This window comes from Anas acuta, chromosome 18 (genome assembly GCF_963932015.1).
Source record: "Anas acuta chromosome 18, bAnaAcu1.1, whole genome shotgun sequence".
In the NCBI taxonomy this organism is placed as follows: domain Eukaryota; kingdom Metazoa; phylum Chordata; class Aves; order Anseriformes; family Anatidae; genus Anas; species Anas acuta.
This window is the reverse complement of record NC_088996.1, coordinates 7,530,180-7,544,056: the sequence shown is the minus strand read 5'-3', so window position 1 is coordinate 7,544,056 and position 13,877 is coordinate 7,530,180. Positions and strand designations below refer to the sequence as shown.

General features: G+C 44.2%; 1 protein-coding gene across 2 annotated transcripts in view; it reads left to right on the top strand.

The window, feature by feature from the left end:
* The window catches only part of RAB11FIP4 (RAB11 family interacting protein 4), a 124,978-nt gene that overhangs the window by 35,689 nt on the left and 75,412 nt on the right, over positions 1–13,877 (top strand). For both annotated transcript variants that reach the window (XM_068655364.1, XM_068655363.1), the window contains exon 2: positions 3,841–3,928. In XM_068655364.1, coding sequence (XP_068511465.1) covers positions 3,841–3,928 — 88 coding nt within the window. The remainder of the gene's footprint in view (positions 1–3,840; positions 3,929–13,877) is intronic.

The following is a 13,877-nucleotide window of genomic DNA, read 5'->3' as shown; positions in this document are numbered from 1 at the left end:
CCAAGGCAATAAGTAAGTGCCACAGCTTCTGATTGATTGCTGGGAGCCAACCCCTGGTGAGAAGGAGGTGGAGAGGACATTATTTCTCTACAGAGAGAAGCAGAAGGATGGCTGACACGGTATAGACAGCACAGAAGATTTAGGAGTGGCTGCGATGGCATAGTTTATTTGGCCACAGTTTGAAATCGTGCTTACTTTCAAGTAATGCCTTCAATCTGGAATTAACAAGATCGTGCTGCTTAAACCAAGTCTTGGCTCTCCTTTGTGTTACAGCCCCACCAAGGAGCCCTGTCCAAGGGCCCCTTTTAGACATCCCAGAAAAGGCAGGCCCTGTAGAAAAGAGCTTCTTAGCCTTATCCCCCAAAACAGCTGGTAAAAATGCATGCTCATGTGCTCTGGAGGCTTGAAACTGTGCACGTCAATAGGGGTTTATATACAGTACATGCGTGTGTATCGAGGCACTGACTGCATGCAAGTTTATACCTGGATATAGTCCTGGCTGATAAAAAGCTCTGCGGCCTCGACCTGTGCTGGAGCTGCGTTGGTCAGTGCTGGCTGAAGATGTGGGGGGGATCAGCACAAATTCCACCAGGCCGTTCTATAAGTCCTTCCTCTCTCCTGTTCTGATGGCAGCTCTTTGCGTTAGGAAATCAAATTGAAAACCTGCACAATTGGATTGCGGGGAGACTGGAGACTGAAGCGTTTTGCTGAGGTGATAATTTCATTTGCTGTTAAACGTTGCTCAAGCTTAAACATGAAAGCATTCGCTGTTGCTTTGTAACAAATACATCCAGACGTATAACATCTCATTTAATTTGATTAGAAAATATAATTGTATGTGGCTGAGAAACTGGTGGACTAAAATCACTGGCTCAACTGTCAGAAATAAACTTACCAGGCCAGGCGTGCTGGAAACACCGAGTGGCACCACTGGGCTACAGCACAATATGAAGTTGTGTAGGGGCTTCCCAGCTGGCTGCGGGAATCTGTACATTAAAACCTAAACCACAATTTCTTGCCTCTTAGCAAAAGACCTACAGGAAATGTGATGCTTCAGAGCAACCCCGCAAGCATTTGCAAGTGTATTTACTTACATTGCAATGATGGGAGCTTGCCAGTTGTCAGAGGGAGTTACAGGCTGATCCCATAACCCAGCAGACAGGTGTCTGATCAGATTTTGTTGCTGTATCTGCACAGGGACAGATGCTGAGCTAGTGGCCTCACCGAGGTCTGCATCAGCGCTGTCAGGGCCAGGCTGAGTTACACCAGCTGACACATCTGCCGCATATTTAAGCTGCTACAGTGATCAAGAAGATTTTCAGCTCTAAAATCTTGCTGCTGCCAGCCTCAATGGCCGGTGTGATTATGCTGCTTTGAATGCATCCAAAAATAGCCCAGAGAAAGGAATTTCTGTTGCTGCTTCATCTTTCTATAACATTGCTGTTTGTGCAGGTGAGCAGCGATAAGAGCAACCCAGCTTTCCTGTACCAGGCTTGGATCGATTTAAGTGGTTTCAGGAAGGATTTCCAGCTCATCGTGTATGCGTTAAACCCACTCTACAGTGGTGAAGTGGCTGTGTTTTGGAAACAGACCCCTATCTTCAGCTGCTGTAAATCAGTGGGACTGTGCTAATTGCTCGTGGTACCAGATGTAGGAATTTGATCACAATAGGTGGCAGCTGTAACATTTCCGTTCCTGGGGTCATGTTTAAGAACATTGTTGTTTTTCCCTAAGACAAAGAGAGGTGCAAGGATGCAATGAAAGGATCAAACCGTTCATTTCTCATTGAACCTAGCATTTTGCATGTAAGAAGTGGGTCGTTTTCCCATCCATGGTTGGACCATTTGGCTTGCAGTTTCAACACAACGGTATTCCTGCTCTTACTGCAGTGAAAGACAAAATCTTAATGAATAGCAAGCAGGTCTACAATATGGAACATGAAAGGTATTAGGGATCTCTCTCCTACTCCAGATCCATTTCTCGCTCTGTGACTGAGACAGTTGAGAGATTCTCTTCTTCCTTTTGAGGCTGAAGACTGTCAGCCGTGGGTTAGACAGTTTGGTGTGATGGGGGAGAGGTAACTTGCTTCAGGCCTGCAAGCAGAGGAGTTTGTAGGCTTGAAACCAAGGTAAGGTCTTGGTAAATTCCTTACACAGGGAATGCCTACCTGCACTGAGAAGAACAGGGACAACTGCATGATGTCCTAAACCTGAGTACAGCAAACTTTTGTTTGTCTGTTCCTGGGTGTCATCAGCAAAGAAACACAGCACTACTCAGGTTAGTGCTGTTAGCACAGTTTCAGGGCCCTTGTTTGGCTCAGAAGCCAAATATAGCTCGCACTGTGCCCCTGGCACTGCCCTGGGTCATGATACTGAGCCCTTGCAGGTACTTGACCACCTGGAGGGACAGAAATGGGACCCACAAAGAGCAGGAATTGCTGTGTCATGGGGAATTGCGCCTCACCATCCCAACACCTTTGCTAGTTGTAGATTGGTTTGCTCTAAATGAGGTCTTTGGCTAATCAAGGCATTTATTAGCAATGAGAGAATTTATAAACACGGAGAGAATCTGAAGGAAGAGGTGTCACGCACACATCAGTGCGTTATCTGCAGGGTTTTGAGAAACAGCTAGGCTCTCACTAGCATGTTAAAAAAAATAGAAAAATGAAAAACTGGGTCATCTGGATTCATTTGCTGCATAGCTTTCCAGCTGGGCTTTTGTTGCTGCTCAGATTGACATATCTGAGCTCCTCTTGCTGTTGCCAGGATTGTGCAGCATCCTACATGCCTGCTGCCCTCATCTCCTTCATGCTCTGGGGTGTCTGGAGGGCCCGGATCAAGGTCAGGGCTGTGCTGCAGCTGGCCATGAGTGTGCTGGCAAGCAGCAAGGGGCTGCCTCGGCACACTGCCTGCTAGGTACGGAAGGAGGAGGCTCGGGGAAGACCTGTACAATGTCATTCAGCGTGTTTATGGCAGAGGGGAGCAGCCAGCTGGGTGTCCCAGCATGGTGCCTGCTCTCCTTTGTCTCCAGCATGCTCTGCCCCTCTCCTTTTTCTCCCTCTTCAGCTACTTGTTTCTGTGGAAACCCTCTCCATTCCTTTATTCCAGACAACTCAGCACGCAGCAGCCTCTCCTGTCTGGACTGCTTTTCTCCCTCTTGAGCAATCTGCCAGACCTTCTTTTGGGCAAATGCCAACTTGGTGGCTGTGTTTAAATTCTGTATAATCTCATTTTACAATGACTAGTGTTCAGAAATGCTAAACTGTGAAGCCGAGACTATAACTATAATTAAATAAATACATTGCTTGCTTGTATATGTATATACTTTATACCGTTGTATTTTCCAATTCAAACTTGTGTTCTCTGCCATGACAAAGGAAATTTTTTTTTGATCCCAAGTGGCCAAAGAACATTCACTACTTTACTCTGGATTCTTCAGGGAACGAGGCTCCTATGGATTGTGCACATCTATTCTTCTTCCTCAGTAACTGGTGGCAAGAGGGGTGGACATCATGAAGGTTTTAACTTTCTTTGAGCTGTGTAAATGAAAAGGGCCCCAAGGGAAACAGATTTTGTTAGCACCCTTCTCTAAGATGAAAGGTTAGGTCACAGATTGACCCCCTGTTAAGCTCCTGAGCTTAATGCAATGCACCATGCTTGGCATCAGATAATCTACTTGTGACTTCTCCTTGCAGAACGGTTTGAATGATTCAAGTAAATGTTGCGGGTATTCTTCCACTCACGGTCTTCTGTGGAAGCTACAGACTAGCTGAGCAAAAGATGATTTACCATTCTCAACATGTATTTTATAATCTTTTTTTTTTTTTTTTTTTTTTTTAAGGTGGAAAAACTGGCAAAGTACTTGGACCCAAATGATTTGGGAAGAATCAATTTTAAGGACTTCTGTCATGGAGTTTTTGCCATCAAAGGTATGTGCATGTTTCATAAAAATTACCTACTTCAGTGCCACCAATGTTTCTGTGGTTGCAGGAAATGTAATGATCAAAGACAAAACGTTTGCTGGGAAGCAGCAGTGTGCTTTTCTGGTTGATACAGGCATAAACAGTTACAATTCCCAGCCGTCCTTCTTGGCTTTCATTTTTATGTCTCTTACAAATTAAAAAAAAATAAAAAATCTAGAGCTAGACTTTTATTTTTTATTTTTGTGTTTCTGAGGATTGTTGGTGGTGACCTCTTCAGTAAGGGCTGCATGTTCCTGGCCATGTGTTGCTCTTGTTGTAGCTGGTTTGTTCTTGGTTGGTGCAGCAATGTAATTATACCTGATCTAAGATTAGCTGGGGTTTATGCGACAGAAAGTAACATGGCTGGACTGGCTGCTTCCTCTTTTGACTGTGATTATTTGTAGTGACAGTAGGGCAGCTCTGGGAACAGAGCCAATACATCTCTGCTTCTTGTGCAGTCTGTGTGTCAATGGTGAGCAATGCTGAGTTCCTACATCCAGAGGTGCTTGAGTATTGCTCTACTGCTAATTTTTCAGAACAGATGTGATGTGGTTTAAAGCAAAATGTAGCAGAAGAAAGAGTAGCCTTGTGGTTACCAGGCAATGTCAAAGTCCAATGCTTCCAGGTTCTTATTCTGATTCTGCTGTTGATTTACTGAAGGAAGTTGGAGATCCTGGGGCATTAATTTCTCTACTAGAAAATTTAAGACTATTATACTCTTCTCAAGATACCTGCAAGCTATAGTTAATTCATGTTTTTAAAGTACTTGGGAACTTGTATTGGAATGAAAGGCGTTAATTACAGGCTCAACAAATTAAGGAGTCCAGAAGGAGACCAGCTGGATCAAACCATCTCCTTTGCAGAGTCCTTGGCAGAAGGCATAGACACTATTATTCTTTACAGAGACGCCAAAGGGCGATGAAGCAAACAGTGAAGAGAGACTTTAGCTGTTCTGCTGCTGATTAGCTTTGTAGCTTCCCACAGCAAAATAGTTCAGCCTGTCCTTGTTGGGACACCTGGTATGTCCTTAGTGAAGTGCCGGAGTGCCGTCACAGCCCAGAGGCTTCACTTCAGGGACAGGGTGAATGTCACTGTGATTGCAGCATGATTCCAGGAGAAGCCTCTGGAGAGTCTGCTACAACGAGACTGTTATGAAGCCATAAGGATGCAAGAATGTGACACCATAGCAATTTTAATTAAAGTTTATGGTAACTGAGAACAGCATATAATTATGTGAAATTACTGTGAGAGCTGCTCTCAGTCCAGGTTTGGGGAGACAGAGACACCTTCCAAAGGTGATGCTGATGTATTTGAAGAGAAGGCAGTGCAAAGACCTAAAGGAAAGTTAATGTAGATGTCTAGACACTAGAGCCTACGCTAGACATTTCCCTTGTCTAAGAAATGCTGCAGTAAACTGGGGTCTAGGTTAAGGCAGACACAAGCTCTGTGCAGCCAGTAATCCTCTATAATTCACAGCCTAAAGATGTGCTCAGGTGGGCGAAACGGCATCAGTAAGGGATAGGTGTGAGCCAGGAGAACATCTTCTCTGTAATAGATGTGCCCTTGCCCGCAGCAAATAAGAAGTCAGTGGGCAGTGCCCTCAGGGAAGCAGTGGGCGTCTGCGATTCCTTCACTGTGAGGGACAGCATGTGCATAATGATGGTTATCAGAGAGGGATGATGCCTTGGGAGTTTTCATCCTGCCTCACCGTGTGGGAGCTGGTTCATATATTCATAGCCTAAGGTTTAGTCCTGCAAAGACATGGCTAAGTCAAACGCTCTGGAATACCTTGTACTCTGGGTTTATGAAAACCTTAAAGCCCTTATGTGGAAAGTCTTATGGTATGCTTGATGGGTGTTAGTGTGTGTATGTGAACAGACAGAGAGATCTTCCAATTCTGCAGCATCACATAGCGCTCTTGTAGCACATCATTAGCAGTGCTAACACTTAAACAGCATCAGTGCCAAGTGCATATAACCACGGGAGCAGTTGTATCTATTTCTGATCAGACATTGTTGTGTGTGATTTCACAGCATCGCTTAAGGAGAACTGGCTCTATTGCTTACCTCACAGTGTGAAAGTTTCATTGGTCTTTAGCAACCAGGCCCACTTTTCTTAAAAATAAATTGGTCGTGCGAAAGTTGAAAAAAATGTACGTCTGCGGTTCAGGATGGAAAGCCTCCATCTCTCACTTTTCAGTGCAACCACATCCCAGGGGGAGCAGCAGGCTTGTTATCGAACAATAGCAATTTGTATTGGCAGCAACAGATTATGAATATAATGCTTTGACATCTCAGCCTATTTTAATTGCTTGGGGTAATCAGATTAATAGAGCAAATGCGATGCTACTATGAATCCACTGTTTTTTTCAGTGAGGGAGTGTGAAGCTGTGTTATTCTTGGGACTTGAAGCCAAATGTCCAAATTCAAACTTTACTGTCCTAATGCCTTGCCATATTTCTCATTTATGAGGCTTCACATTAAGTTATCTGACAGATAGCTGCCTTTATGGTGTGCTGAGGAACTTTCTTCCTGCAGAGGTGAAATAGTGTCAAGTTTTTGTTTGTTAGTTCGCTGTATCTTGAATTTGTGTTTAAAACATCAGGCTTGAAGCATCTGGAACAGATTCAAATCACAGTGGTAAAGAAGTCACCTCTGATGATGATGGTTTAATCCTTTCAGATCCAGGTCTGGATCTTAGCCAACAACAAAATGTTGGAGCCTGAAAAAATCCCAAACACAACGTTCAATGTCTGCTCTGTAACTGGGTGGCAGCTGCTCTCACTGCAAGGAGAAACTTCAAACTGCATCTAAAACCTGCAGCTTGGCCTCTCTTCTCCATAAGCCAGGGCATTGTGCACTCTTGTGTGGTAAAATGAAAAGCGCCATGGCCCTTGACAAGTGGACATCAACCTTGCCTCCTCCTCCGTGCTTCTGAGCTGGACGAACCCCGTGATGTATGAGTCATGTACCTCCACCAAGGTTGCTGGGACTCTCATCTGGAAGAGACATCTGCAGCTGCTGAACAGCAGGTCCCATGGGGAAGGATGTGCTGAGGAGTCTAGCTGGCAGCAGGGACCTTTGGAAGTGATGGAGAGGACTTTTACAGAAGTATCAACGTTAGAGGGCAGAAGTGTGTTGGAGGAACTCATTCCCACTATGTCTCCTGGGTGGAATACTACCCAGGCAGAGGTGCTTTCTGTTTATGGGAGGCTTTGCTTCTTTTTGCTTGTCCTTCATGGATTAAAGCACTTTGCCTCAGTGTCCGAGCTGAGCCCCCCGCTGTCTGGGCTGCTTTCCCCATGCAAAAAGTGCCAGAGCTTGCCATCAAATTTAAAGCTTTGCAGTAATTTCACTGGAATTCCAGAATAGGAAGATTTTGCTCCTGCCATAGCTGCCTTTGTTATCTGCTCACTGCATGCCTTTAGTTCTAATAACTGCATCAGTCTGGAGAGCAATTGCCATGAAATAACACCTGTACCCTCTTACCTAGCAGCTGTGTCAAAGCCAGAACGGTCTGTGAAGTGGCACTGCACAGGGACTTCGAGAGCAGCCAGAACATCCCGCAGAGGTTGAATGCCCATCGATTTCAGCAGGGTCAGCGTGGGATCCGTTACTGTTTGCTCAGTGGAGTCCATTTCTATTTTTACTGTACTGGACTTACAGTAACGATCCAGTAAATATTTTCTGCCACTTGTAATACCTGAAGGTTTGAGTGAAACTATTATTTCTAATGTGCTCTACAGGCTGGTAAGTGTTTGCAGGACCAGGCTCTTGGTCTGTTTAGCAGGCTCCAATTAAGTCTGATCTGTTCCTTCTATTTTAAGGTTTCTGTTTTCTTCACAGTAGTCTCTCCACTTTGATGCTTCACTTACAGAACACCAAACAAACAAACAAAAACCCACCAAACCCTGACAAATAAAGAGCGAGCTCCCCCTGCTGACCTTGGAGTTGCAGCTCACATAGATGAGAGGGTAAAATGTGAATACAAATTCATGCAGAATTAAAAGATAAAGGCAAACATATTCCAACTTCATTGCTTATTTAAACCATGAAAACAACGCTAACCACTGTGCAGTAGTTGAAGGGCAATGGCTTTCATAAGGGGAGAGGCTGAGCCATGCCAGCACAGAGCACTTCTGCAATAATGAATTTTCATGCTTTAGCAGAATCACTGTGGGTTTTTTATTTTATTTTTTCCCAAATGAAACTATACAGCTTACTGTTCCTCCGGAGGAAAAGTGCTTTCCCCATCTTCTAGATGTTATAAGGGCTTTAAAGTTATGACCTGTTGTAATATTAAAAAAAGCTGAGGTGTAGGAGCTCTTCATGTTCATTAACTCTGGGAGAAGCACAGTTGTGAATTTCTACCCTTCCCCACCTTCATCAACAGCAACCTTTGAGTCTTCAAAATAGTAACACAAAATGTTAAGTGCCTTCAAAAATCCATCTGTGTGCTTTCTTGGATCTTTAATTACTGCAGTTGGCTGGAAAACTTCTAGAAGCAGTCCCAGTGTGAGTAGATAAGCTGTCTTTTTTTTTCTTCTGTAAAAAGTAGTTATTTTCTCCATAAGGTCCTAGCAATTTTGATGAAATTTCCAGGAATACAGAATTGCCAAAAACTTCAAAGAAATGCTAAAAAAAAAAAAAAAATTAAGTGGGCTGCTTTGTTAGCTCCCACTGTGGCAGGTTATCAGTACTGTGAAAATAATGTACTATGAAATTTAATGTTTTTTCAAAAGAAAGTTTTCCAGAGCGGAATATTTCTGGCCTTCTGTTGCACTTGTGACTTTTTTTTTAAATTTGCTTTTATATTTTCATTTAGCTGCTCCAAACAAATATTTTCTGCAGAACCAGTGCTGAGTTTTGATTATCTCTCTTAACTTAATTTGCAGTCCCGTAGCTGAGAATAGGATTGCATCAGCTTTGCCCCGAAGATCCAACAGAGAACTTGAGATGGATGTGTTGCACTTGTACAAGAGGAGTTTACCTTTATTTGCTGGACACCAGTGTTTGCAATACCTACCAGTTCTAAGGAGCAGAAGAGCTGTGCTACCACAAGAATTTCATTCAGTAAAGCACAGCAGAAAACAAAAAAATCTTCATGAGCCCGTTTAGGCTTATAGCTGTAGATCTCAAACTTTGCAACGCACCATAGCTGGAGAGGATTTGATGAGTCTGTGTGTTCTAATAAGGATGTCTTACAAACGGGAGCGGTACTTGGGCTGGCTCTAGGGAGAAGGACTGTCCTGGTAAATGTGGAGAGCTGAGCTCTCCTTTTGTGAGTCAGGCTAAAACTCTTTAATGAGCTGAACTTCGTTGCTCTTAAAAGTACGTCGGAGTTTGCTAAGACTCAACTAAATTTTACTAAATATAGCCTGAGATCATAAACAAGTCTAAAACACCATTAAAGATCCAAGGGTAGATGAAGTAAAAAAGCTATTGGTCTCAGGAAAAATGCCAAGAACCAACTTCATTCAGTTAGGTAGCCAGATTTGATTTCCCATAGTATTAAAGTTGTTTAATTGCCTGTGAAAATTGCCTGACACAGCATGGGTTAATTCTCCTTCCTGGAACATTTGCAGGAAACCACTTTGCTGCAGTTGTGTTTATTTGCAGCCAGAGTGTCTGTTTGCAAATTAACTGTCTGCTAGAGTGTGAAAAACATTTTTTTAAATGAAACTGAAGGTAAATATCTAAAAATATGTGGTAAGGGAAGTCATGTCTGGCATCCTGAGCAAACAGAAAATGTTAAAGGTTCACGTCCTCCCCTTCAGTGACTTGGAAAACACTTGCATCATCTTTGCTTAGGGTTAAAGATGAGCCTGTCCTGCCTCTGGGAGAGCCAGCACTGCCTTTTGAGAGGTTACTAGCATTAGTTTGGTATTTTCCAGAAGTACTTGTGTTTTCACAAAAGGAGAGGATAAATGATCTAGTGGTTATGATGCTTAGATTTCTTGTTCTGCAGCGTCTTCCTCTTACCAGAGTGCGGGCAGTTGTCTTTTTACTTCAGTTTGCCCCTGCAAATAATTGCCAGATTGCAGGTTGTTCCCCACTGCAGTTCTGGCCAAAGGCACCGTGTACACTTCTGCTTTTGGCATACTTTGGATAAATGTGTTTTTAACTTCTGTAATTTTGACAGAATCAGATTAGAGAGTGACCCGGTGCTTTGGTGAATGAGAAGTGACACACGCCGTTGTCTTGAGCAGTCTTTTGACGGACACAAGAGCAGCCGGCTCTGTGCTGGCTCACCGCATGTCTCTAGCCAAAGAAACCTCAGCAGCTTCACCACTCTCCTGCGGTTTGGTAACTGAGTTCCTCCTCCAGATATGAGGTTGCTCCTAAACTCTGTCACCCTGCACAGTGATTTATACAATGCACGGCTCTGCAGGAGTGTTCTCCACAGAGGGCATCCTTTTGCACAGCTGTAGAAAATATAGAAGGACTTGAAACCACCCTTGGGTTAGCTCTTCGCCTCCATTCGCTGCCTCACTGACTGCAGTGGAGCTGGGTCTCCTTGCCAAATGTTGCCCAGAAATGTGAATGAGGAGGTTTTCCCAGCCATAGCAAGGGTGAGAGCACACTGAGCACGTTAAAATCTTGTGATACAAGTAGGCATTCAAATGAAATATCTCTAAACAGCCATAGAAGTGGCTTTCAGTTTTATTGTTTCCTGGAAAATGAAATTAGAGCAACAATGGGACAGCTCAGTGCAGGAGGTCCTTAAAGTAGCCAGGAAGTATCCGTTCATGTATTTGCAGTGGGTTATTTATGGACAGACTAGCCTTGGGTGCATACTGCTGCATGGCTTGAAATACTGATCATGGCAGTTCTGCAAGCCCGGGCAAAAATGTTTGTCCTCAAGACAGATACTGGCAGAAAGCACCCTGTGTGCCTGACCAGACAGCTCCCTATACAAGCTGCTGTCCAACGCCTTCGTGTTTCCACACTGAGATGTGCCAGAGTAAACCTTGTTTTTTTTTCCTGTTTCCTTTCTGGACTGTGACACTTTCATTTTGCTCACTGGCATTTCCCAGGCTGCAAGCCAAAATATGTTCAGGTAATAAGAAGACATGTGAACAGTATTTGAGACACTGCAGGTTAATTCAGTTCCCTTCTTATGGTATGCCCCTTGCGTAAACCTCTTGGAGTACTTGCAAAATTCAAATCATCCTCCAGATATGGGAAACAAAAGGTGAGATGTGTTAGCAGTGTTGCAAAAAAACACTGGACAAGAAAGGCAATGCCTCTACCAACTGCGTGCCAAAACCCAACGTCCTGGTGGTAGGGGCTGGGCCCTGGGGAAAGAGCAGCACCACAGCCCTCCATTGTTAGGGGTGACAGTTTGTGTCTTGATAGGGAAAATGAGCAACAAAACATTTATTTGTTACTAAACCTAGTTCTTAAGTGGGGTGAAAACGGTGGCACGATCCTAAGCTTCTTGCAGCCACTGGCATCTTTCCATGGTTTGCTGGATGGTGGATGAGGTCCAGCAAGGTGGCAGCAGTGTGTTTGAGTAACCCTGAAGGAGAATGGCCTCTCAGCAGTTTCTTTTCTTCTTCTCCTTTTGCCGGGTGTAATAACATGCAAATCTTCCCAGCAGGATGAGGGGATCCAAGCTGCCACGCCAGCACATTAATTGCACTCAGCAAGTGTCTCCCACGGGGGACGCTGGTTGCTGCATGCTCAAACGTCTTCCCAACAAAAAGTCACCTCTGCAGGAGGAGGTGGTCTCAGGTGAACCTGAGTCTGTCCTGATTCTGTCAGTTGCATTGGAAATTTGGTCTGTGATTTCAATAAAAGGAAGATTTGGCTCCGTTTGCCAAATGGAGCTCTTCAGCTCAGTAAACAAATTGGATTAAGTGCCTGGTGATGTTCTGGAAATGGCTCAAATGCTTGATTGGCTTCTGCGGTTCTGGCCCAGGACACGAAAGCCTGTGCCAGATGGCTCTCTGAAGAAGTGGCTAGGGCTGCCCCAAGTAGGTTAGGTATGGAGGAGACGGTGCTTTTTCTCCTGTGTTTTTTTCTGAGTAAATTATAGGTTTGAATTTAAATGGTCAAGGGCTATCATGAAGAGATGGACCTTAATGGTCAAGGAAAATGAATAACTGTGATCAGGAAAAATCTCAGATAAGAACTGGGCAGCAAAGAGGGGACACAGAAGACCTTGCAGCTAAACTCCAGATTAGAGAGGTTTAAGATGCCCCTTGGTTTTGGTAGTTAAATCCCTCTTGCACCTTTGAAAACCTTTGAAAGCCTTTGTAACTTTTGCCCACCAAAGAAAAAGGTTGGGGAAGGTGGTACGCTTATCTAACAGGCTTAAGCAAAGGCTGACAGCTTAGAAGTCTTTAGCTAGAAGCACTGTTAGTACAGCTGAAATAGGAAAAATAAGGCCTAACCTTATAGCTGAAGATATAGCTGGGAATTTTTAGAACTGTGTAAACACGTCTCCTTCATTACACAAATCTACATCCACTGCTGTGTAGCACTTGGCATTTATTTTCCTTTTTGCTGGAGATAACTCACTTTAACGAGTACGTGCTCCATATCATGCAGAGAGCATTTAGCAGAGCAAGCAGTCCGTACATGTAAAGACTGTCACAGTGGGTGCTGGCATGAGGTAGTTTGATGAGTAATAAGTTTTTGTTATAAATGTCAAAAGGTACAAATAGTAAATTGAATTCTCTGTAAGAGGACTAGAAAGTGCCCTTAGTCAAGCACAGGCTGACAAACATAATGCTAAAGCCGGGAGAAAGAAATGGACCATGGGCAAGTGGGAAATGTGACAGCCACAGGCATGCCAAGTTATGTAGAAAGATGCTGTCTCAAGGCAAAAACGTTTAATATTTTGCCTCTTTTCAGAAGGTAAATAACCTCTTTGGATTGTTATTCCCATGTGAGCTCCTCTTTGGGAAGCGACAGCAACACAATTCTTGCTTGCTGACTTCTCCAGAAAAGTAAAAAAACGCACACCACGTCACTGGCTTCATCCACCTGGTGGTGCCTCTGGCATACATCTGTGGGTAGGAGACAGGAAAACACATCGACCCCAATGTTGGGCATCCTCCATCCTGTCACCTTCCCTGTTAGGTACTCACTTCTTCTGTAAGGGACTCCCCTCCATAACCACAAGGTATCTTCAACCCTGGAGATGTTATTTCGTTATTTTAAAAAAGCAAGAGAGAAGGCCAGCTACCAGGATAAATCCTTACATTTCACACTTCCTTGCATTATTCTGCCTTCTCTGACTCATCTGCCTCATGAGTATCAGTGTGTCGTGTCACGAGCAAATGGATTGCGTTAGTGATGGGATGGAAAAGAGGAATGCTGCTGGCTAATTGCTGCTTCCAAATGTACGCGTGCTGAGGTTCTGTGCAGTTCAGGCCCAAGGCTGTAGGCTGGTTGTTCTGAAATAACCTGGCCTGATAGCACTGCCTCTGCGGCTCGACATGCCAAGTGCAGTCACTGGTAATTAATGGGAAATGAGGCATTTGGTGATTGGAGTGTTTCTATATTTGTCTCAGGTTTTGAGACGAGACAAGGACTGGGGAAAACATGGACATTGATTTTTCCAGCTGTTAGTGTGTTGGTTAACAAAAGCAAACACAGAAGCTGAAGATCTGACTGCAGCACATAAACATTTGCTTGCCAAACACTGTATGCTTCGTGACAGAGCTCTTTTTGAAGGGGATATGTGACATTTGGGTATTGCCCAGTCCGTCCTTAGGCCAGAGGGAATCAGAAGCAGCTCTGCTGATGTCAAGTAGATGCTGGCTAGTGCCAGGCTTCTGAGTCCAGACATTGGGGTTGGGTGGGGGTGGTCTCCATCCTGCAGCACAGCTTCCCAAGCCAGGCAATGTGCAGCTTTTGGTTTCACTACAGCTCAGAGTAGTGCCAACATTAGTGTAATGGCAGCT